The sequence below is a fragment of the Aedes albopictus genome, chromosome 2 (genome assembly GCF_035046485.1).
Source record: "Aedes albopictus strain Foshan chromosome 2, AalbF5, whole genome shotgun sequence".
Classification (NCBI taxonomy): domain Eukaryota; kingdom Metazoa; phylum Arthropoda; class Insecta; order Diptera; family Culicidae; genus Aedes; species Aedes albopictus.
The window spans coordinates 406,714,812-406,737,583 of NC_085137.1; the positions used below are offsets into that span (position 1 = coordinate 406,714,812).

General features: G+C 42.2%; 1 protein-coding gene across 1 annotated transcript in view; it reads right to left on the reverse strand.

Moving 5' to 3' along the window:
* LOC109410226 (uncharacterized) overlaps nt 1-22,772 on the reverse strand; it is a 65,641-nt gene that overhangs the window by 40,263 nt on the left and 2,606 nt on the right. Inside the window, exon 3 of the mRNA XM_062853377.1 lies at nt 11,935-13,286. Coding sequence (XP_062709361.1) covers nt 11,935-13,286 — 1,352 coding nt within the window. The remainder of the gene's footprint in view (nt 1-11,934; nt 13,287-22,772) is intronic.

Below are 22,772 nucleotides of genomic sequence, written 5' to 3' on the forward strand. Positions count from 1 at the left end.
CAATTCAGCGTGTTGTAACAATCCATTCTGTTGTATCTCTATGATCTTTTTTATCAGGGTACTCCATTTGACATTCACGGAGAATGAAAGCATCACCAATAGAGCTAATAAACTATAGAGGAAGAATGTCGCTGGCGTCGCCGCCGCAACATCTCTTGCTGGCGGAGATAGGCAGGGATATAAGTGTCAAAGCGAAAAAGTATGCAGTTTGACAGATAGATACCCGACATGTTCCCGAGCGAGAACAAAGGGAACACCAGCGACATTCGTCCTCTATAGTTTATTAACTCTATTGCATCACCCTTTTCGATCAACGATCAATTCTGACTTAACGGAAAATCAGCAACAGAATAATACGAACCGAGACCAACAGCAACGACTCCAGCGAACAAAAAGGACTAGCGATTGGAAACTCGGTACGTGTAACTGCCGATCTCTCAACTTCATTGGGAGCACCCGCATACTCGCCGATCTACTGGAGGACCACGGGTTCGGCATCGTAGCGCTGCAGGAGGTGTGTTGGACAGGATCCATGGTGCGAACGTTTAGAGGTAATCATACCATCTACCAGAGCTGCGGCACCACACGCGAGCTGGGAACAGCTTTTATAGTGATGGATGATATGCAGAGACGCGTGATCGGTTGGTGGCCGATCGATGAAAGAATGTGCAGGTTGAGGATCAAGGGCCGATTCTTCAACTTCAGCATAATAAACGTGCACAGCCCACACTCCGGAAGCACTGATGATGACAAGGACGCATTTTACGCGCAGCTCGAACGCGAGAACGATCGCTGCCCGAGCCACGACGTCAAGATCATCATAGGAGATTTAAACGCTCAGGTAGGCCAGGAGGAGGAATTCAGACCGACGATTGGTAAGTTCAGCGCCCACCAGCAAACGAACTAAAACGGCCTACGACACATTGATTTCGCCGCCTCCAAAACTATGGCCATACGTAGCACCTTTTTCCAACACAGCCTCCCTTATCGTTAAACCACAGCAGACGGAATCTCAAATCGACCACGTTCTGATTGACGAACGGCACGTGAATACCAGGTCCCAACGCATCACCTGTTTATAGACTTCAAAGCGGCATACGACAGTATCGACCGTGCAGAGCTATGGAGAATCATGGACGAAAACGGCTTTCCTGGGAAGCTGACTAGACTGATTAAAGCAACGATGGACGGTGTGCAAAACTGCGTAAGGGTTTCGGGTGAACTATCCAGTTCATTCGAATCTCGCCGGGGGCTGAGACAAGGTGATGGACTCTCTTGCCTACTCTTCAACATCGCTCTGGAAGGTGTGATGCGACGAGCCGGGCTCAACAGCCGGGGAATGATTTTCACAAAATCCGGTCAATTTGTGTACTTTGCGGACGACATGGACATTATTGCAAGAACATTTGGAATGGTGGCAGAGTGGTGCCTGAAACGCGAAGCAGCAAAGGTCGGACTGGTGGTGAATGCCTCAAAAACAAAGTACATGCTGGTAGGCGGAACCGAAAACGACCGGATCCGTCTGGGTAGTGTAGTATACCTAGATGAAAACCTTGTAAACATCGAAATAATATCGAATGCATATAGGAAGGCTTGACAAAGGTCAAAGCTGACGATCCCCTTATTAGACTATTGTAAATGGTATAAAAGACCAATCAACCATTGTATAATTCTCTTTAATTGCTCACTCCTCGAGCCAACAACATCAGCACGAATAAATAGTAAGTACCATCCTAACCGAGTGTTTGAACCCAACCCGAAAGACACATTAAATTCTGGCGACGAAGTTGTGGAAGTGATTTTTGCATTCGTAAGTGCGATAGAAGAACACGTGGTGAGAACCGTGCGGAAAAACAGTAGCGGCGTTAGCAGAACGATCGTTAGTTCGACGCGAGTGAACACGTGATTCGGTTGAGGTTAGGATGGCTACAGGCGGAGTGAAAGAGAATCCGGAGTCGGGTGCCGGAACGCAAGCGCGAACGTCGAAAACGTGCAATTTCGGTACATTCGAGAATTACGTCGCGGGTGATGATTTCGAAGTGTACGAAGAACGAATGATCCAGCATTTTCTCCTTCACGATGTGCCAGAAGAGAGAAAAGTGGCATTTTTGCTGACCCATTTGGGGATGGATACATATGCGATCCTGAAAAAATTGCTACAACCAGTGAACCCGAGTGCAAAACGGTACGATGAGCTTGTGATGACCTTGAAAAGGCATTTCAGGCCAGAAGTGAACAAAGTGTCCGAACGGTATCGTTTTCACCAAGCCGACCAGAAAGCTGGACAATCGGTGACTGAATATGTAGTGGAATTGAAAGCGTTGGTAGAAAAATGTGAATACGGTGACTTTTTGCAAGATGCGTTGCGGGACAGATTTGTGTTCGGGATCTTCGACGGTAGGCTGCGTACACACCTACTGAAACAGAAGAACGTGTCCTTTGACAAGGCGGTTGAAGAGGCATTGACGTGGGAGTTAGCCGAAAAGGACAACAAAGTGCGCGAAGGTAACTTTAGTGCTCACGTGGTGAGGTCGAACAAACCGTGGCGCGCGAGAAGCAAAAGTCGATCGCGGTTCCATGATGACAAGAAGAATCAATCCGGAAGAAGAAAGCTGTGTGATAAGTGCGGTCGTGAACACGAGCCTGGGAAGTGTCCTGCGAAGAACTGGAAGTGCTATTCCTGTGGGAAACAGGGCCATGCAGCGAGCATGTGTTTTTCTAAAGTGTCGAAGCCGAATCGTAGTTCGAGTCAGGAGCCCCGGAAGAACCAGACCGTGGGGACGGTAGGTTCCGGAGATGAGTTGGCCTTGGATCTGGCTAACTTGCGGATGCAGCTGAATTCTCTCCAGGATAAGTCGTTTTTGCTAGGGCGTAGTGGTGTGATGAATGAAACCTTGTTTGTTGATGGCCAGGCTATAGAATTTGAAGTTGATAGTGGTGCTTGTGCGACAGTAATTAGTAGTAGCTTGTATCGGAAGCAATTGTCTCATTTACCGTTGTTTGGTGTGAGGAATGATTTTTCAACCGTGACCGGTGAAGGGTTAAATATTATCGGTGGAATCAGTGCACAGGTGGCTAAGGATAGAAGTGGTCCGAGCAAAAAATTAGTGCTTGTGGTGATCGAGAGCGAAAAATCCTTCAGACCTCTTCTTGGACGGACCTGGATGGACGTACTATGGCCGAGCTGGAGAACATCGATTAAACAAGGTAATGTGAGTATAAACTCTTTTGATCGTTCAATTTTTGATTCAATACGCGTTAAATACCCCAATACAGTATCGAATATCAATTCTCCCATTCGCGAATTTGAAGCCGAGATCGTTATTGAGAGCAATGTGACTCCTATTTTTCATGCGGCATACTCTCCTCCGTTTGAACAGCGTCCAGCGATCGAAGCTGAGCTGAATCGTCTCTGTGAAGAGAACATTTTGAAGAGAGTGCAACACAGTAGATGGGCCTCTTCGATTGTTGTAGTACCAAAGGCAAATGGCAAATTGAGGTTATGTATTGATTGTAAGGTCACGATCAATCCGTTTTTACGCTCAGAGCACTATCCGTTGCCGAGGATAGATGATATTTTTGCAAAATTAGCGAACTGTAAGGTATTTTGTGTGATTGATCTTCGGGGTGCATATCAACAGCTCAGAGTCTCAGAGAACTCTCAGCAGTACTTAACAATCAACACACACGTAGGATTGTTCCAATATTTAAGATTGCCTTTTGGAGTGGCGAGTGCGCCATCGATTTTTCAGAGTATAATGGATCAGATCTTGGGGGATATTGAGGGCTGTGGATGTTATTTGGATGATGCGCTCATTGGAGCCGACAGCTACGAGAAATGTAGGGCAATTTTGGATGTCGTTTTAGCGCGTTTGAACCACTACAATGTCAAGATTAAGGTGAATATATAATGAAGCCACACCTCGAATTTTCGAGAGCACAAACCTGAAGAACCGAATGTCGGTTTGAGCTGAAAAGTTGATCGATTGGTTACCCGCTGGTGCTGACCAATCGATCAAGTTTTCAGCGCAAACCGACATTCGGTTCTTCAGATTTGTGCTCTTGAAAATTCGAGTTGTGGCTTCGTCATATATTCACCTTAATGTTGAAAAAAGTAGATTTTTCGAGGTCTCCGTGGATTATTTAGGTCATACGATTTCCGAAGACGGGTTAAGACCGAACAAAGCCAAAGTCGACGCGATTGTGAACGCGCCGGCGCCGAAAACGTGACTGAGTTGCAGTCGTATCTCGGATTGTTGAACTATTACGCAAAGTTCATACCGAACATCTCATCGGAATTGCGAGTTTTGTATCGGTTGTTACGGAAAGACGAACGTTTTATCTGGACTCAGGAATGTGAGGATAGTTTCGCGAATAGCAAGCAATTAATTTTGAATAATAACGTGTTACAGTTGTACACTGAAAAAATGAACATAGTAACCGGCACCATTTCATAGGGTTAAAATAAAACACCTTTACTACTTGATTTTCGTAGACCATATTTTTTTCTTGATTCCACTAGGTGGAGGGTTAAATTTACTATACTGATCAATGTTTACATTTCATAGTATTCTTAAACATTATTTCGAGGGTAACTCTTACTATGTGCATGACAAACAACATGGTTAATGTAACCATTGCTACATGGTTCTGATTACTATACATGTGGTTCAATGGTAATGGGGTAGTGCCTCCTATTTTGTTTATATTTAAAATAAATATTGAAAAATAAATATTTCATTAAATTTATTCAATATAAACAATATAAGTATAATAAATCTTGTGAACAATATTAATGATTTTGCACACATGCAACTGCCAGATCTATAATCGAGTCTAAGCAAGAGTCTAAGGTTCTTGCTGGTAGGTTCTCCGTATTCATTCCGTGATGCGAGCCGTGATGCGATATTCTGATGTCATCTGCTGCCCCGAAAATGAAATCTTCACCGTATCTTCGAAATAAGAAGTTCCGGACCCGCCCGGTGCGGAGTAGCAAACAAACATGATAAGCGCCTACGAAGCGGTATAAGTGATGCAGTATATCCGGAAGATGCGCTGCCTCCAATGAATGGTCTTCCGCAGTCCTCTGGGTGAGCCGCGCGCTAGCTGGAATTAAAAGTAGTTTCAAATATGATTATAATTAAACTTTGCCGGTTTTCTCGCCGGAGATCGATGAAAGATATACTCTTCATGATGCACCATGAAAACGTTTCGCCGATTTCACTAGCAGCCGCAAAGTTCCTCAGATACTTCTTTTTCAGAATTTGTGTTTTGAACTTGGGAAAATTTTTGACAAGAACTGACAAGAAAACTGAAAGTACAATTGTGTATATTCAAACTAACCATGTAAATAGTAACAAGTAAACACGGAGATGGTTCTAACAAGTACGGAAAATGTGATTGTGTGAACCACGCTTGATAGTTCCAATTACTATGCTGTTATCTGTCAGATCATAGTGAGTTTGAGCAAAAACATCATTATTACCATAAAAATCATGGTTACCATTACTATTCTTGGATATGGTAAAATTAAACATAGTTGAATGGTTCAAATTACTATAAAATTTATTTCAGTGTACGATCCGCGGAAACCTATTGTCGTCGCGGCAGATGCTAGCCCATACGGTGTGGGAGCAGTCTTATCGCATATCGTTGATGGGGAAGAAAAGCCAGTCTTATTTGCGTCGCGTACGTTGTCTCCGGCGGAAAAGAACTATTCGCAACTTCATCGGGAAGGTTTGGCGATCATTTTCGCAGTGAAACGGTTTCACAAATACATTTACGGTCATAAGTTCAAGCTTATTTCCGATTGTGAGGCGTTAAAAGAAATTTACCACCCACGAAAGGGTACGGCGATTGTAGCAACATCGCGTCTACAGAGATGGGCGGTTATTTTGTCCATGTACGAATACGAATTCGAGTACAGGCCAAATCGGTGTTTGGCAAACGCGGACGCGTTATCGAGGTTACCGGTTCCGGGAAATACGGAAATTGAAGAATTATTGTCGATTAATAGACTGGAAAACTATCCAGATCTGCCGTTGAAAACGCGTGACGTTGCAGATTTTACCGCGAAAGATAAAATCCTCTCTCAAGTCTATGGATTCGTGATGCGCGGATGGCCGCGTAGTATACCGGAACATCTTAAATATTATTATAATCTTCGGAATTCACTGAATTCCCAAGACGGATGTTTGTTTTACGGTGATCGTGTAGTAATACCGGAGTTGCTACAGTCAATCGTGTTGAAGATGTTACATTCGAATCATGATGGAATTGTGCGCGGTAAAATGCTAGGTAGAAGTTTGTTCTGGTGGAAAAACATGCAAAGCGACATTGAAAATTACTTCAAGAATTGTGAGATTTGTGATCAGAGGCGGAATGTTCCAACTGAAACGGTTACTTCAAAGTGGCCAAAAACGAGTTGTCCGATGGACAGGATTCACATTGATTTCTTTGCGTTCGAGGGTAAAACCTTTTTGATTATAGTAGATTCTTTTTCTAAGCTCATCGAAGCAAAGTTGATGACAAATACTAATGCTGATCATGTAAATGAAAAGTTAGAAGAATTTTTCAAGTTTTTTGGACTGCCTAAGGAGATAGTGTCCGACAACGGACCTCCGTTTAATTCGTTTGAATTTGTGAACCACTGGGAGACGCGAAACGTAAAAGTGACTAAATCGCCAGTGTATCATCCTCAGTCCAATGGTACAGCTGAGCGCGGGGTACAAACTGTAAAAAGTTTTTTGAAAAAACGTCTGTTGGATCAACAATTGAATTCTAGAACTTTGTCGCGGAAGTTAAATGAAATACTCGCTTGGTATAATAGTACTCCAACAACCGTCACATCCTTGTCACCCAGTGAATTGATTTTGCGTTACAGACCTCGTACAGTGCTAACTGTGATCAACCCGAAAGCCAATTCCCCGGTTGAACAATCAAACCGAAATACTAAACAGGTAAGATTTGATGAATCTAAAAACGAGACAATTGTGTACGATGTAAGCTGCAGTAAGGACGCAACTGATAAAGATATTCCCGAGAAACAATTTAAAAAAGGGGAAAGAGTAATGTACAGGAACCATTTGAAGGAAATAGTTAGGTGGATTCCAGTTCTAGTTGTAGAGAAGATAGGGAAATTTTTGTGTAAGATTAGGTTTATCGAAAATGGAAACATCAGAATAGTCCATGTAAATCAGTTGCGGCGTCCAAGTTCTTTTGTAAAACCAAATTTGACTAAATTGCCAGAAAGAATTGTAAACCAGCCTAGAATTAAGCGTAGGCGTAGTGAGTCAGAAGGCGAAGCTCAGGTGCCTACACCTAAATATTTGAAAAGAAGAAGTGAGTCTATGAGTGACGATATTATGCTCAGAAGATCAACCAGAGAGAGCAAACCTCCTGTTAGATTTAGATTCGAAGATTTTTAATTTTTGTTAAATTGTAGCATAGATTCAAAAAAGGGGAAATTGTAGTATACCTAGATGAAAACCTTGTAAACATCGAAATAATATCGAATGCATATAGGAAGGCTTGACAAAGGTCAAAGCTGACGATCCCCTTATTAGACTATTGTAAATGGTATAAAAGACCAATCAACCATTGTATAATTCTCTTTTATTGCTCACTCCTCGAGCCAACAACATCAGCACGAATAAATAGTAAGTACCATCCTAACCGAGTGTTTGAACCCAACCCGAAAGACACATTAGGTAGTAATGTTACGATAGACGGGGATACCTTCGAGGTGGTGGAGTAATTCGTCTACCTCGGATCCTTACTGACGGCGTGAGCCGTGAAATTCGGAGGCGCATCATCAGCGGAAGTCGGGCCTACTACGGGCTCCAGAAGAAACTGCGGTCGAAAAAGATTCACCCACGCACCAAATGCACCATGTACAAAACGCTGAAAGACCAGTGATCCTCTACGGGCACGAGACATGGACCATGCTCGAGGAGGACCTGCAAGCACTCGGAGTTTTCGAGCGACGCGTGCTAAGGACGTGTGCAGGAGAACGGTGTGTGGCGGAGAAGGATGAACTACGAGCTCGCTGCACTTTACGGTCAACCCAGCATCCAGAAGGTGGCCAAAGCCGGAAGGATACGGTGGGCAGGACATGTTGCAAGAATGCCGGACAACAACCCTGCAAAGCTGGTGTTTGCAACTGATCCGGTTGGCACAAGAAGGCGTGAAGCGCAGAGAGCACGATGGGCGGACCAGGTGGAGCGTGACTTGGCGAGCATTGGACGCGACCGAGGATGGATAGCGGCAGCCACAAACCGAGTATTGTTGATTATGTCTTGTCCTAAATTATGTCTTGTCCTAAATGTGATGTTGAACAAATAAATGTATGTATGTTTGTATGTATGTATATTTGTTATATTATTTTTTGTTTATTTACTCAACAAGAACTCATTTCTGGAAACATTCTCTAAATTCCTACTAAGAATTTTCCGGGTCTCCATTCTTCCAAATTGTGAGACCTTCTCCGGTTGAACGTAAATACGTGGCCGACGCCGATATTGACCCGATAAGTTGGACCTCTCGGAACGTGTTCATTGAGGATGGTGTGCTGGCCCCATCTTTTGGTTCTCTGTGCAACTCCGCTAGCTCTATGGTCAATCACAGACCATGCTTATGATGTTGATGAAGTAAAGGAACCTCAGCATTGGACATACGAACACATTTTATTCCCTAGCTTGTCTCAAACTGCATCATTGTCTCCTGTTGTTCGTTGAAGCTCCGTATCGTCTGCACCACCGGTGCAGATGTCCATGTGCTGCTTCTTCTGCGTCCTGGTGTCAAACACTTGCTCACACTTGGGGCACGTTTCGACACGTTTCTGCAAGTAAACCCAGCAAAGTGTTAAAAAGTATGAATGTTGGAAAAAACGACAAGAAACGACATACTCTTTGCGCTCGCGTTCGTCCCACTAGTTCTCCAGGAACGGGCTTGACCCGCGCGTTCGTCTTCATGCCATGCTTCACCAGCATGTGCTTATTGTACATGTAGTGGTACCGATGATCTCGACCACAGCAAAAGTAATCGTCTCTGTTGGGTAGATCGTAGATAGGGTAAAATTTAAATGGTTTTAACGTGTTACTATAAAGTTTTGATGCTTAAAAATATTTAAACGACATGACCAAAAATGAATCTACGTAGTTTAAGAACACCGCCCTGGTGGAATGTTTCTTCCCCATGGCGCCTGTTAACCCAACTATCTACCCTCAAGATGAACCTGTGGGTCCACCTTCCTTTGGCGGAACTTCCCCACGCGCGCTGCCATTTGACCATGGTGGCCAATCTGGCCGTAACTTCCGAGAATCTTGTACACGCGTTCCTTACATCCAGAGTCACTATAGCACAGTAGCGAATCCCTCCTATACCGACGAATCTCCAGGTGCCACTGCCTTTGACAATAAGACCAGACTCTGCCGCTTCCAAACCTCTGGGAAAACTGCCTCGTCCAAGCATTTCTGCATAGCAGACCTGAACATCTCAGGAGCCTCCGCAATGGTTACTTTTAAGGCCAGGTTCTGAACTCCGTCCGGACCTTGGACCTTACCTACGCTAAGGGACATTGCTATCCCCGCAAGTTCCTCATCGATGACACCCTCTCCTCTTCGCCAGCCCCAGTCTCCAGCTGTCCTACTAAAGGAAGCCAAGGACTAGGACCATGGCGCGGAAATAGTTTCTCGATGATCCCCTCTAACATTTCGGGAGACTGCTCTGTATGAGCCATTACACCTCTTGTCTTGTAGTCGATACTGTGAGTCTAGCCATCGTCTGCCCTCTAGTTTGAATTACTTGACTATAAAAAATAACGTCGATAATCAATCGACTCTGCTCCGTTCCGACTAAAGGTATTTTTGGTACTGACATTAGATACGGATCTGACCTCGTTGAATCGTAAAACAACTTCCCCATTCCATGTCCCTACATTGAAGTCTTCCGCTAATACCATCGGCCTTCGCCCTGTCAGCACGGCCATCATACAGTTCAGCATCTACGTGAACTACTCGATCGAGCACCGAGGAGGCGCATAAGAGCTACAGAAGAAGACTCCATTTACTTTGGCGACCACGAAGCCCCCGTAAGTAGTTGACACCAACTCCTGGGCGGGGTATTTACCCGTCGTCGATATCGCCGCCATTTTCCGCACTCATTTTTCGTTACCGTCGGGTACTCGGTATTGGTCCTCTACGATGGCGATATCCATCCTCCACTCCACAACTGTCTGGGCTGCGTTACAGTGGTTCAGGTTCAACTGCGTTACCTGCACTGTGATTAATCAGCTGTGGCTCTTCTCAAGACCAGACATCTTGCTTGGATCTCCCGTTGGGTGCAAGCTGTTCGCGGATATCCCTGAACAAATTGACTGGCCTAATGCAGCTTTGTGCCTTGTGGCCTTCGTCGACGCATTGCCTACACAGCTTGCTTCTGTCAGAGCCTTTACAGTCCCATGAGTTGTGTCCTGAACCTGATGGCAGACACCTGAAGCAAACCTCCGGTGCCTCGTGCAAGGTCAGTTGGTATAGTGTCCCTGCCAGGCCCTTCCGTAGCCTAACGGCTGCAGTGGCCTCCTGAACTTCGGAATGTTGCCGCAATGCCGTGAAGAGCTTCTCCGCATCCGTGATCCCGTCTGGGTTTTTCACCGCTGTAAGGGCCTCTTCCGTCAGACTTTTGAAGACTGTTCCCTTGCGTTCCTTGTCACGCTTTGGCTCGATGATTATGTTACCTGTACGAGTACGTCTAATACTGTGAACGTCGGCTTCCAGATCTACGAGCTTGGCGTCGCTCCTCATCGCCTTCAAGACTTTCGAATACTTGGACTGTTCAGTCTTGATTGATCCTAGGCCTGGTGTCCCTACGAACCTGCACTCCTGTGGTTTCTTCTTCTTCTACTCTACTTTATTCCAGGGGCATCATCTCCCTGACCCGCTATAACTTGTGGTCCCGTCTTTCCGAGACGCATGGCTGGGTCCAATTGGCAGCTTTACTACCGAACTTCAGAGTTAACAGCCACCTAGCATTACGGGCGCCACCTGGTAGCTCCTCACCTGACGGTTGCCTCACACGCTTCTACGATTGCTTGTCGTAAGCAATAGTATCCACCACCCTTTTGGGGCTATCCCCGAAAGCGACGGCCTCCATCTGGGTAGATTTCACGGATTCTGATTCTGGTTCTGATTTCAGTTTCTTGTGATCGTGCCTGATCACCATCATCAACATATGAAGTCTAATAAGGGCCTGCTTGAGGTCCTTGCTAATATTACACTTCGCGGATGCAAAGAACGTCGCCTGGTAGCTCCTCACCTGACGGCTGCCTCGCACGCTTCTGCGTTTGCTTGTCATAGGCAATCGCGTTCTGGCTACCAGCGAACGCGAAGGCCTTCGTCTCGATAGTCTACGGCACCTTCAGCTTCAGGATTTCTTCCGCTACCGCAGTTGCCAATAGTTTGTCATGGTCCTGCTTGGCCGCCATGCCGGCATCGTTGACTGACGAAGTCTTAACAAGGCCTGCTTGAGGTTCTTGTTGATGTTCGACTTCGAAGACGCAAACTCAATGATGGAGTCAAGCTGCTACGCAGCCATCTTCATTGCAGAGCGCCCATATTTATTTTTATTAATGGCCCTAAACAACCACGCCCCATTCATGACCGGGGAGGAAATGGGACTCGTTACGCAGGCACTTCGTGCACAGCAACTTTCTTCTATGTTTGCTTTCCTTAGGGACGATTTTTTCACCCTGGCTTAAGCGTCAAACCAGGTTCAACTACATAGGTATGTCTGGCTTATCGGTTAAGCCGAGGTGAAGAAATTGACCCTTAGATACCTAGCTAATAAGTGTTTTGCGAAGGGGTTAACCTCATCACTACCGCTACTGACTGTATTTGATGAGTTGTTATTAAATCTCATTTTTGAAGTGCTACCTACCTGTAAGTTATGCACAGATGATCGGCCATCTGTTGCTGATCCATGCAAACCGACAAACACGTACCGCACTGCAGTTCATGTGGTCGCAAGTGCTGAGCCCGGTGCAGGTCCAGCTTTTCCTGGCTGAGCAGCGTCAGCACGCAAATGTCGCACACGAACCGCGTTTGAATTCCGTGAGCGCACTCAATGTGATTGTTCAGATCGTACGCCGACGAGAAAGTATTATCACAGTGGGGACATGTAACGCGAAAGTTTTCGTGCACCAGCCGGATATGGCGGGTGAGAGCTTTCTGGCGTTTGAATTTTTTGTCACATTGCGTGCAATGGAAGTCGTAGGTATCGCCATGCGTTCGCTCGTGCTCATCTAGCGATGTCTTGCGGATGAAAACCAGCCCGCACGTTTTGCAATGATACTGCACGGCGTTCAAGTGCCTCCTCCGGATGTGGAAGTCCAGATCCCTTTTGGTGATCTTTTTCTTCTCACAGTACGTACAAGCGTACTCGTACAGCTTTAGATGTCGTTCCATGTGCGAGGCCAAGGCATACTTGGTGGAACATGCCTGACCACATGTTTCGCAGATATGGGATTTGTGCTTTACCGTCGAGTGCCGATAGGATTCCGCCGATGTTTTGAACTCTTCCGTGCAGTTCGGATGCTTACAGCGATACACTCGGTTTTCTTTTCTTTCGTGCGTCATTTGATGCGAACGGAAGCTTTTGGCGTAATAAGTGTGGTAGTCACACTTCTCACATTGCTTAAGTTCTTTACCCTTTCTGCCTCCATACAACTTCCTTACTTTCTTCGGTTGACCATCATCAACCTTTTGGACAGGGCGTTGTCTTTTCTTTTTGACCGCTGATTTTTTCTCGACAGCTTTCGGTTCCACCATCATTACATCCACATTATCCACGGTCAGTTCCTTCACCTCTTCAGCGGTACATTCCTCGGCGTAGATCGCTCCCAAATCTATCGGGAAATCGTTCAGTTCCACCTTCACTTCTTCGCAAATCACCTCCACTTGGTCTGGAACCTCTTCCGCCTCCTCCTCATTCTCCTGTTTGATGACAAATCCCTCAAACGTTGCCAGATCGTAGAGTGGAAACTCGTCTATCAGATCGTCCACAGTATAGCTATTCAACCGACACAAACCCAGATCCTTGATGACCCTTCGGACACTGTTGGTCTTGCTGTTAAACAGCTCCACAATCGGCCGGGTATTGAAGTGCTTCAGTTCGACCAACGCATTCATGAGCCGGTGGACGGTTGCAATCTTGGAGCGATACCTAGCGAAAAACTTCAACAGTTCGTAGCAGGGCTTACAAACATCAGTTGGCAGGAGGTGTTGCTTGTCCTGTAGAAAAGAATGAGACATAGTAAGTGATTAATTTGAGTTCATAAATTGTTGTAATACTTATGACACACATGTAATTCTCGTATCACTGTACCATTACCCATGAAATAAGCTCGATACTGACTGTTTTCTGCAGAGGAAGGGATTCACGAACAAATCTCAAAATGATTTCTGCAGAAATCTTTGAAAGAATCTCAGAACGATTCCCTGAAAAAATCTTGGGAGAAATCCCTGGCGAAATCTTGGGCGGAATCCCTAAAGAAAATTTAGGAACAAGCAATGCAGGAACCGCAGAAGAAATCTCTTTAGGATTCCCTAAAAGAATTCAGGAGACATCCCGGAAAGAATTGCTACATGAATATCCCGGAAGAATGACTCAATCAATGAAAGAATCCCGAGAGGACTTAATAAGGAATCTTAAGAGTAATTCTTAAAAGAATTTTGAAAGGAATCCGCGAACGAAGCCTGCGAGAATTTTTTTTTTTTTGCTAGGTTTCTAGCTGCACTCTGAATAGAGTTGAAACCTCTACACTAGACCCGAAGATAGAAAAGAGTACGTAATCTTTCAGAAGCAGTTTGCCAGCCGTACGCGGAAAATGATATCCATTAAGACACTGTTGCCTACTGACTCAGAAAGTTACGGTAGAAGGTTGGAAAGTTTTCAATTGGTCAGTCAGTCAGGATTTGCCTATGTAGTGTTATAGAGATAAGTGACATTTCAACACACGAACACTAGCTTGAATTTTTCCATACACAAAAATACACGCCAGTTCAAAGGCTATTCAGATTGCATATGAAAATATTACCCAATTGATTTGGGTAAAACGGCTAAATAATGATAAAACTAACAATCGGGGTAAGAGTGCATATATTTTCCCCCAAGTTTCACAACTACATCTACAAAAGAGACACGCATACATTTGAACGTGATTACCACTATGGTCACACGGTTTGTGTTTGTAATCTTGTTCGATTTTGTGGTATGGTTCAATATGTTTTTCTTCTCGTTAACCCTTTCTTTCCCACAAGGTTTTTTGACATTTAAAAATAGATAAAATGGTTTCTGAACAAATCACCAGAACAAAAGATGTATAGTTTTACTCCAAAATATCGTTAGAAATGAAAAATTTGATTTTTGAGGTGGATCACCTGTGATCCATTGCGAAGATGGATGCACTGAAGGCACATATATAAATTTTGTTTTTTTTTGTATATTGTTTTTTTTTTACTATATGAATTTATCTCGAGATTATTATCAAGCCCTTCGGTAAACATTAATGAAACTTGTGGGACTTCTTGCAGTTATCATAAGTAGTTAGGTATTTGGACATGGTCCTCTTCGAATCTATGGCTTCTCTCCTCGTACCATATAAACCTTCCTGGATTCATCTGCGACTTATTGCCGGCGCTAAATAGATTACATTATATGGAATAATGACATTTTTACATGAAACACTATTAATAATGGAAAATGTCTTGAATGTAAACAAACATGGTAACAAGGAACAGGTTAGATCAGGAAGGATAAAAATGTCGTTTTGTTCCCAATGGATCACTGATGATCCACATGTTTGTTCATAAAATTAGTGTTTTCTCGTCAACTTGTTTATGAAACGGTATTTTATTGTGCTAATATACATATTGTAGGGCATGCTAGTATTTTTTTCCAATGAAAATAATGTTCATGTTTCGGAATATTGGATATTCAAATTTTGTTTGAATTAAAATAGAAAAAATACCGACTTTCGCTAAATGATTTAGCTCTAGAACAAAAACGAGCAGAGAAATTTTGACCAAACTTGGCATAATAGTTCATTAAACGTATACAAACATCTGACGAAAAAATGGAAATGATTTAACTTATCCTGTATTTGTATGAACAGTGGAAAGTAGTGGATCACCTGTGCTACCATGGGAAAGAAAGGGTTAAGTCAGTGGTCGTATGTTTGTTTTTTTCATCGAATCAATCAAACCCTGTATGTTAAAATATAGTCGATCCTGTGTCAAATTGTTTTCTTGATTTCGCTAATCGTTTTCTACTTCTCTGTGTTCATCTCTTGTGTCCTTAAATTGTCATCGGTCCAAAACCCACAGAAACATGCAACTGAACTTCTGATATTTTTCTGTTGGTTCAAAATACCATCTAAGAGATAAACAAAAATACGTCAAGTTGGTCAGTTGATTGCAATAAAATTTTAAAATAATTAAGATTGCTTGTCAACTATTATGTATCCGTCCACCTACAAATACTATGAAAAATGTTCAAATTCGTTCAATTGTCCTATCGGTCCTACCTAGATAAACCATGTCATTTTCTCAAGCGTAGCCTAGAAATGTCAACCTAGTCATACACAAGTAACGTTGTTCAGTTAATAAAAAGCAGTCAGTTTTTGTCCAAAATGTCACGTCGAACGCATTGACGTCAACAATGCGTTTAAGTGTTCGCACGTTAGCTTCGAATCTATCAGCACAATTAAGTGCTGCAAATCTCCTTCCCACTATTTATTCTTCGGTCGATTTTAATTGCTTTATTTAAAAAAAAATATGACCAACTAACATTCTAAAAATTTGAAAACGCGACTATGACATTAATAAATTACTAATCAAAATCAACCGAGAAACGTGGGAAATAGAGCCCAAAGAACATTTTGAAGTCAGCTGGCTGTAAAAGGTTCCAAAACCTGTCACAAATCCTACAATACTTTTATTAGGATTTGTAACGATCATCAAAACCTTCTTAAATCCAACCGACTTGGAACTATTGCTTGGGAATAGACTCTAATGAGCCCTGGCGGATCCTCCATGTTTATCGAGCATGTCTGATGCATATGATCAGCCATACTCCATCTGCAGCAGCCGGTTCGTGATGAACCGTTGGAGGCGCATTAAAGTGTTAAAAAGGTGATATGTTTCACTAAAGAACACTACATTACACTAATAAAAATGAAACTCCTTCACTTTAATACCGTCGCAGAACTTGGCCAGGGCGAACGAAGCCTGCGAGAAATTTCTGAAGTAATCCCGGGAGAAAACAGAGGAAAAATACTGAAGAAATTCATGAAGGTATACCGGCAGAAATCTCTAAATGAATCTTAGAGTAATCTCTGAAAGAATCCCAAAAGAAGTCACTTTGAATGTCTTGGAGGAGTACCTCAATAAATCCCGAAAGAGATCTCTGAGAGAAGCTCTGAAAGAATTAGCAGGAAGAATCCTAGGAAGAATTCCTGAATGAATATATAAAGAAAATCTGAAAGAAATGATTGAAAATAGTCCAGGTAAGGATCAATGAAGGAATCCCTGTAAGAATTCCTGAATAAATCCCAAAAGGAAATCCTAAAGGAAGCCCGTGAGGAATTTATGAAGAAATCCTTAAAGAAATACCGGACGGAATTTCAAAAGGAACCCCTAGAAAAAAAAACAGGAAGAATCCTGGAGAAATCTCTGACGCAATTCCATAAATAATTGTGAAAGAATCTCGGAAGAAATTCCTGGATGAGTCCCGAGAAAATATCCTAAAGAAGTTTTCGAAAAAAAATCTTGAAAGAATGTTTGATAGAATCCTGGAGAAATCCCTGAAAGAATCCCTGAAGGTGAAATCCCCGAAGAAAACCCAGGAATAATGAATGCAAGAATCTTGGAAAGAATCCGGAAAAGAAGCCCCGGAAATATTGCTGAAGGAATCCCAGAAAACTATAAAATAATCTAGGGAGAAATCGTTGACGATATCCCGGGAGGAATCTGTGAAAGAATTAATAGAGAAATCCTTGAAAAATCAGGAGCAATGCCTGAATAAATCTTGGGAAGAATAACTGAAATAATACTGGAAGGAGTCCCTGGAGAAACCCCTGAAGGAATTCCGGGAGAAATCAATAAAGGAATATCGGAAGGAATTTCAGGAGATATCTCTTAAAGAACCCCTGGAAGAATCTATGAAAGAATATCTGAATGAATCTAGGAAAGAATCCATGAAGGAAACCCGGTTGAAATCAATGAAGAAATCTCGGCAGATATCAATGACGGAATCCTAGGAGAAATTCCTAAAGGAAGCCCGGAAGAAATCCTGGTAGAAAATCCTAGAAGAATCCTAGAGGAATACCTGATGGAATCTCGGTAATAATCCGTGGAAGAATACCCGAAAGCACTCTTGAAACATATCCCGGGAGCAATGAAGGAATCCCTGATGGGAGTGCCGGAAAATATTCCTGAAGGAATCTTGGGAGAAATCCTATCGAAATCTTTGACAGAATCCCAGAAAAAGTCCCGGGGAAATAGCGTAAGTAATTCCAAAAAAACCGGCTTGAAGAGGAATGGTAGGTACTATCATCACATGGTCACACACAAGGGCGTAGCCACCCGAATAAAAAATACAGTAGAAAAACCGAACGTTGTATTGTAACAGTACTATTTAAAACCATATTTTTACAATAGACACCACTGTAAAAATTAAAATACAGAAACAATAAAATGTAATGTAGACACCATACAGTAAATTGTAAATAAGATTTTTACAATATACTATACGGGTTGTTAAGTATCGTAACAATATAAAACAATATTTTTCTCCATATGTATATATTTTTGCAAAACCGTACATTATATTGTAAATGAACTGTTCTAAAAACTGATACGTGTGTTTTAATATACCGTACATTGTATGGTACACGTATGGTTTCAAACAATAAAATGTACCGTAAATATATTGTTTTTAATTGTAATTTCACTACTCGTTATACATTTAATTAAATGGTTTTGGAATGGTTCTCTTTTGTTATGTTGTATTGTTTTACATTACATAAACCATATAATGTTATATTATCTTGTCATTTTCCTCCTGTTAATGGCATCTTAGGCTTACTAACATTATGAGAATGCGCTTTGAGAATTCTCCAGAGCGTTTTGGATAACTATTCATATATTGAATCGCCCACGTCTAAGTCTGAGTAGTCTCTGATTGCATTAACAGTTGAAGCTTAGGCTCTCATGCCCCACCAGCCAGATAAACGGGTTTTGCAAACTAAGCATTATTTGTGGCAACTCTTTGAGCGGCATGATGGAACTATGCCGAGCGCGCTAAGTATTATTAGACCACTAATGTAGTTGCATGAAGTGGGTGACGAGGTACATAAGTATCATTACAACGTGCTTAACCGTTATTGCAATATTGAGGCTCCAGTTTGACTGAAGTTTGAAATAAGTACACGGGGAAATACATAACAACTCATGAGAAAACTGTCGATTCAAGTATAAGTTAGGTTAAAAAGCGAACCCACAGACGAACCTATATTAGAATTTCTTTCAGTGTTTAGTCCAGCCCATATGTTAAAGATGGCTCTACGTCAAAGATAAAGTTCGTCAATCGTATTCCTCTCATCGCACTCTACATACCTAGCCCGCCATATCTCTTGGATCTGCAGTTTTTAAGACATCTGGTTTACTACTTATTTGAACATTTTATTGACTTTAAATTGATGTTTCAACTTATTCACTTTTTCTCTTTCCTTTCCTTTGCATAAAAAAGTCACATAAATACTTAAAAATGCACGGAAAAATAATGTTTCGGAAAAGTGAATGGTTGAAACGTAAGAAAAACATTATAATATATTGTTACATAAAAATCGAATGTAAATGTATAGTAGCTACAATGTGCGAAGCTTTTAGCGAACCATTTCATTACAATATACATTATTCTAACTGGTACACTGTATGGTGCAGGAATGGTTTTCACCAAACACCCTATGGTTAGTTTTTATCCGGGTTGACAATTTTTTGGAAGAGTCCCTAAAGGAATTTATTAAAATCAAACGCCCTCAAATCATCCCTGGAAAAACTCCTAGAGGAACCTCTGAAGTAGTTCCTGAAAATATCCATGGATAACTTCTTAACCCTTTGAAGCCGGAATTTTTCCAAGCGTTATTATGGAGTTTTTTTAACGTTTTTCTGTAGGTTTGATGGTCAATAGCATAAAAACGGTAGAATATTATGAAGAATATTTTTTTCTGGATATCCTAGGTCAACCAAACTATTCTTGAGTATAGATTCTAAAGTCTACGGGTGTAACGGTAACTTCTTTCACTATACAAAGCTACGATTTGTAATCTATCATGTCCAGTAAGTCTTCTGATATTTCAATAGACAGTATTAGCTCAGTCGGGATATCCTAGGTGATCCAAACTGTTCTTGAGTTTCGATCCTAATGTCTGCAGGTGTAACGGTAACTTCTATCATACAAAGCTACGATTTGTAATCTATCATGTGAAGACTTACTGGACATGATAGATTACAAATTGTAGCTTTTAATGAAAGAACCGTTACAACCGCAGACTTTAGGATCTAAACTAAAGAACAGTTTGGATGACGTAGGATATCTCGACTGATCTGATATTGTCTATTAACCTTTTAGAAGACTCACTGGACATGATAGATTACAAATCGTAGCTTTGTATAATGAAAGAAGTTACCGTTACACCCGTAGACTTTAGGATCGAAACTCAAGAACAGTTTGGATGACCTAGGACATCCAGAAAAAATATTCTTCATAATGTTCTACTGTTCTCATGCTATTGACCATCAAAACTTCAGAAAAAATCCAAGACGAATCCTTGGATTCCAGGAGGTATATCTGGGTAAATTCCTGGATGAATTCCTGGAGGAATTTCTGGGGCATTCCTGGAGAAATACCTAGAGAAATTCTTGGATGAATCCCTGGAATAATTTCTGTAGAAATTCATGGAAGAATTTCAAGAGGAATCTTTGTATATATTCTTGGATACATTTTTGAAGGAATCTCTGGAACAATTCCTAGATAAATTTCTGAATGTACTCCTGCAGAAATCACTAAAAGAATCCTGGTAGAAATGCCTGGAGAAAATTTTGAAGAAATCTCTGGAGATACTCTTGGAAGAATTCCTGGTCGAATGCCTAGATAAATTCCTGCAGGTATTTTTGGAGGAATCCCTGGATTCCTGGAGAAATTCCTAGACGAATACTTGGAGGAATTTCAGAAGTCATCCCTGGAGAATTTCCTGGAGAAATTCTTGTAAGAAATCCTGGAGAAATCCCTAGAGAAATTCTAAGAGCAATCCCAGGAGGAATTCGTAGAGCCATCCGTGGTGGAATTCCAGGAGTAATCCTTGTAGAAATTCCTGGAGGAATTCATAGAAAAAGTTCTGAAAGAATCCTTGAAGGAACTCCTGAAGGAATCTCTGGAAGAATTCCCACAAGCATTCCAAGAAAAACTCTAGGAAGAATTCTTGGGGGAATACCGGGAGGAGTTTCTGGGAATGTCTGAAGAAATTTTGGAAGGAATGCCCGGAGCAATTCGTGCAGGAACGCCTGGGGGAATTTCTCTAGAAATCCCTGGAGGAGTTCCTGGAGAAATTTTTGGAGGAATTTCTGGAGCAATTCCTGATGGAATTTCTAGATGAATTCTTGGAGAAATTCTTAGTGTAATGTCTGCAATTCTAAGAGGAGTTCCTGAAGTAGTCCTTGGATAACTTCCTGGAGAAATCCCCGGAGGAATTCTTGGATAAATACCAGGAGAAATTTCTGAAGAAATCCGTGGTGGAATTAAAAAAAAACCTAGAGGAATTCTTGGAGGAATCTCTGAAACAATTCCTGGAGAAATCCCTTGATGTACTCCTGGAGGAATTCTGGAAGGAATCCCTGGAGAATTTTTTGGAGAAATCCCTGGAGAATCTCCTAGAAGAATTCCTGGAGGAATGCCAGGAGAAGTTCCTGGAGGAATGCCTGGAGGAAACCCTGAAGGAATGCCTAGAGAAATTCCTGGCGAAATTTCTAGAGGAATGCCTGGATGAATTCCTGGAGGCATTCCTAGAGGAATCCCTGGATTTGTGGAGAAATTCTTGGAAGAAATTCTGAAAGCATCTCTTGAGGATGTTCTGTAGAAATTCCTGGATAAAATCCTAGAAAAATTCCTGAGGGAATTCCTAGGTATATTCTTGGATGAATCCTTCAAGGGAGAAATTTCTGAAAGAATTTTTGGAGGAACTTTTAGAAAAATCTCTTGAGCAATTTTGTTGCGCTTCCTGAAGATTAGTGGAGCAATTTTTGGAAGAATTTCTGAAAGCATCCCTGCAGCAATTGCTGGAGGAATTCCTGGATAAAATCCTAGAAGCATTCTAGAAAACCTTCCTGGGGGAATTTTGGGACGAATTCTTGGATAAATCGGAGAAATTTCTGAAGAAATCCGTGGTGGAATTCCAACAGGAATCCCTGGAGAAACTCGGATGAATTTCTGGAGAAAACTGTGGAAGACTTTATTGAGAAATTCCTGGATGTACTCCTACTGAAATCCTTAGAGGAATTCTAGGAAGAATCCTTGGAGAAATTTCTTTAGAAATCCCAGGAGGAGGAACTTCTGGAAGAATTTCTGGAGGAATTCCCGGTGGAACGCCAAATCATGAAGGAATGCCTGGAGAAATTCCTAAAGAATGCCTGGAGGAATTCCTGGTGAAATGTCTGAAGGAATGCCTCGATGAATTCCTGGATAAAATCTTAGAACAGTTCCAGGAAGAATTCCTGGGGGAATTCCTATAGCAATTCTTGAATGAATCCTTGGAAGAATTCCTGGAGAAACCCTGGCAAAATCCCTAGAGCAATTTTGGAAGGAATTCATGAAGAAATTTCTGAAGAAATCCCTTGAGGGATTCCTAGAAGAAAAAAAAAATCCCTGGAAGAAATTCTTGAGGAATCCCTGGATGAGCTCGTGGATGAAATCCCTAGACGAATTTTGGGAGGAATCCCTGGAAAAAATTCTGAAGAAAACCCTTGAGGAACTTTCGTGAGGAACTCCTAGAAAAATTTCTGGAAGAATACCTGGGGGAAGAATTTCTGGAGGAATTTGTAGAAGAATTCCTGGATGAATGTGGAGCGGACCTGGTGTGATGGTTAGAACACTTGACTATCACGCCGAGGACCTGGGATCGAATCCCACTCCCGACAAAACTCACAAAATGTGAGTTCTTCCTTCGGAAGGGAAGTAAAGCGTGGGTCCCGAGATGAACTAGCCTAGGGCTAAAAATCTCGTTAATACAGATAAAAAAAAATCCTGCATGAATTTCTGGAGGAAATTCAGAAAGTTTCTGGAACAATTCCTGGATAAATTCTTGGAAAAAAAATCCCAGGGTGATTCCTGCAGGAATTCTTGTAGGAGTTCCTGAAGGAGTCTCTCTATAAATTCCTGAAAAATAAATTCTTGGAGGTTTTCCAGCAGAAAATCCTGGTGTAATTCCCGGAGGAATTCCTGGAGGAATCCCTGGAAGAATTCCTGGTGGAAAACCTGGAGGAATCTATGAGGAATCCCAAGCGGAATCCCTAGAGGAATTGCCGAAGGAATATCTGAAGGAAAGTCTGGAAGAATCCCTGAAGAAATGCCCGGAGGAAGTCCTGGAAAAACTTTAGGAGGAATCCCTGGAGGAATTCCTGGAGGAATCCCTGCAGTTATATCCGGAGGAATCTTTGGATTGT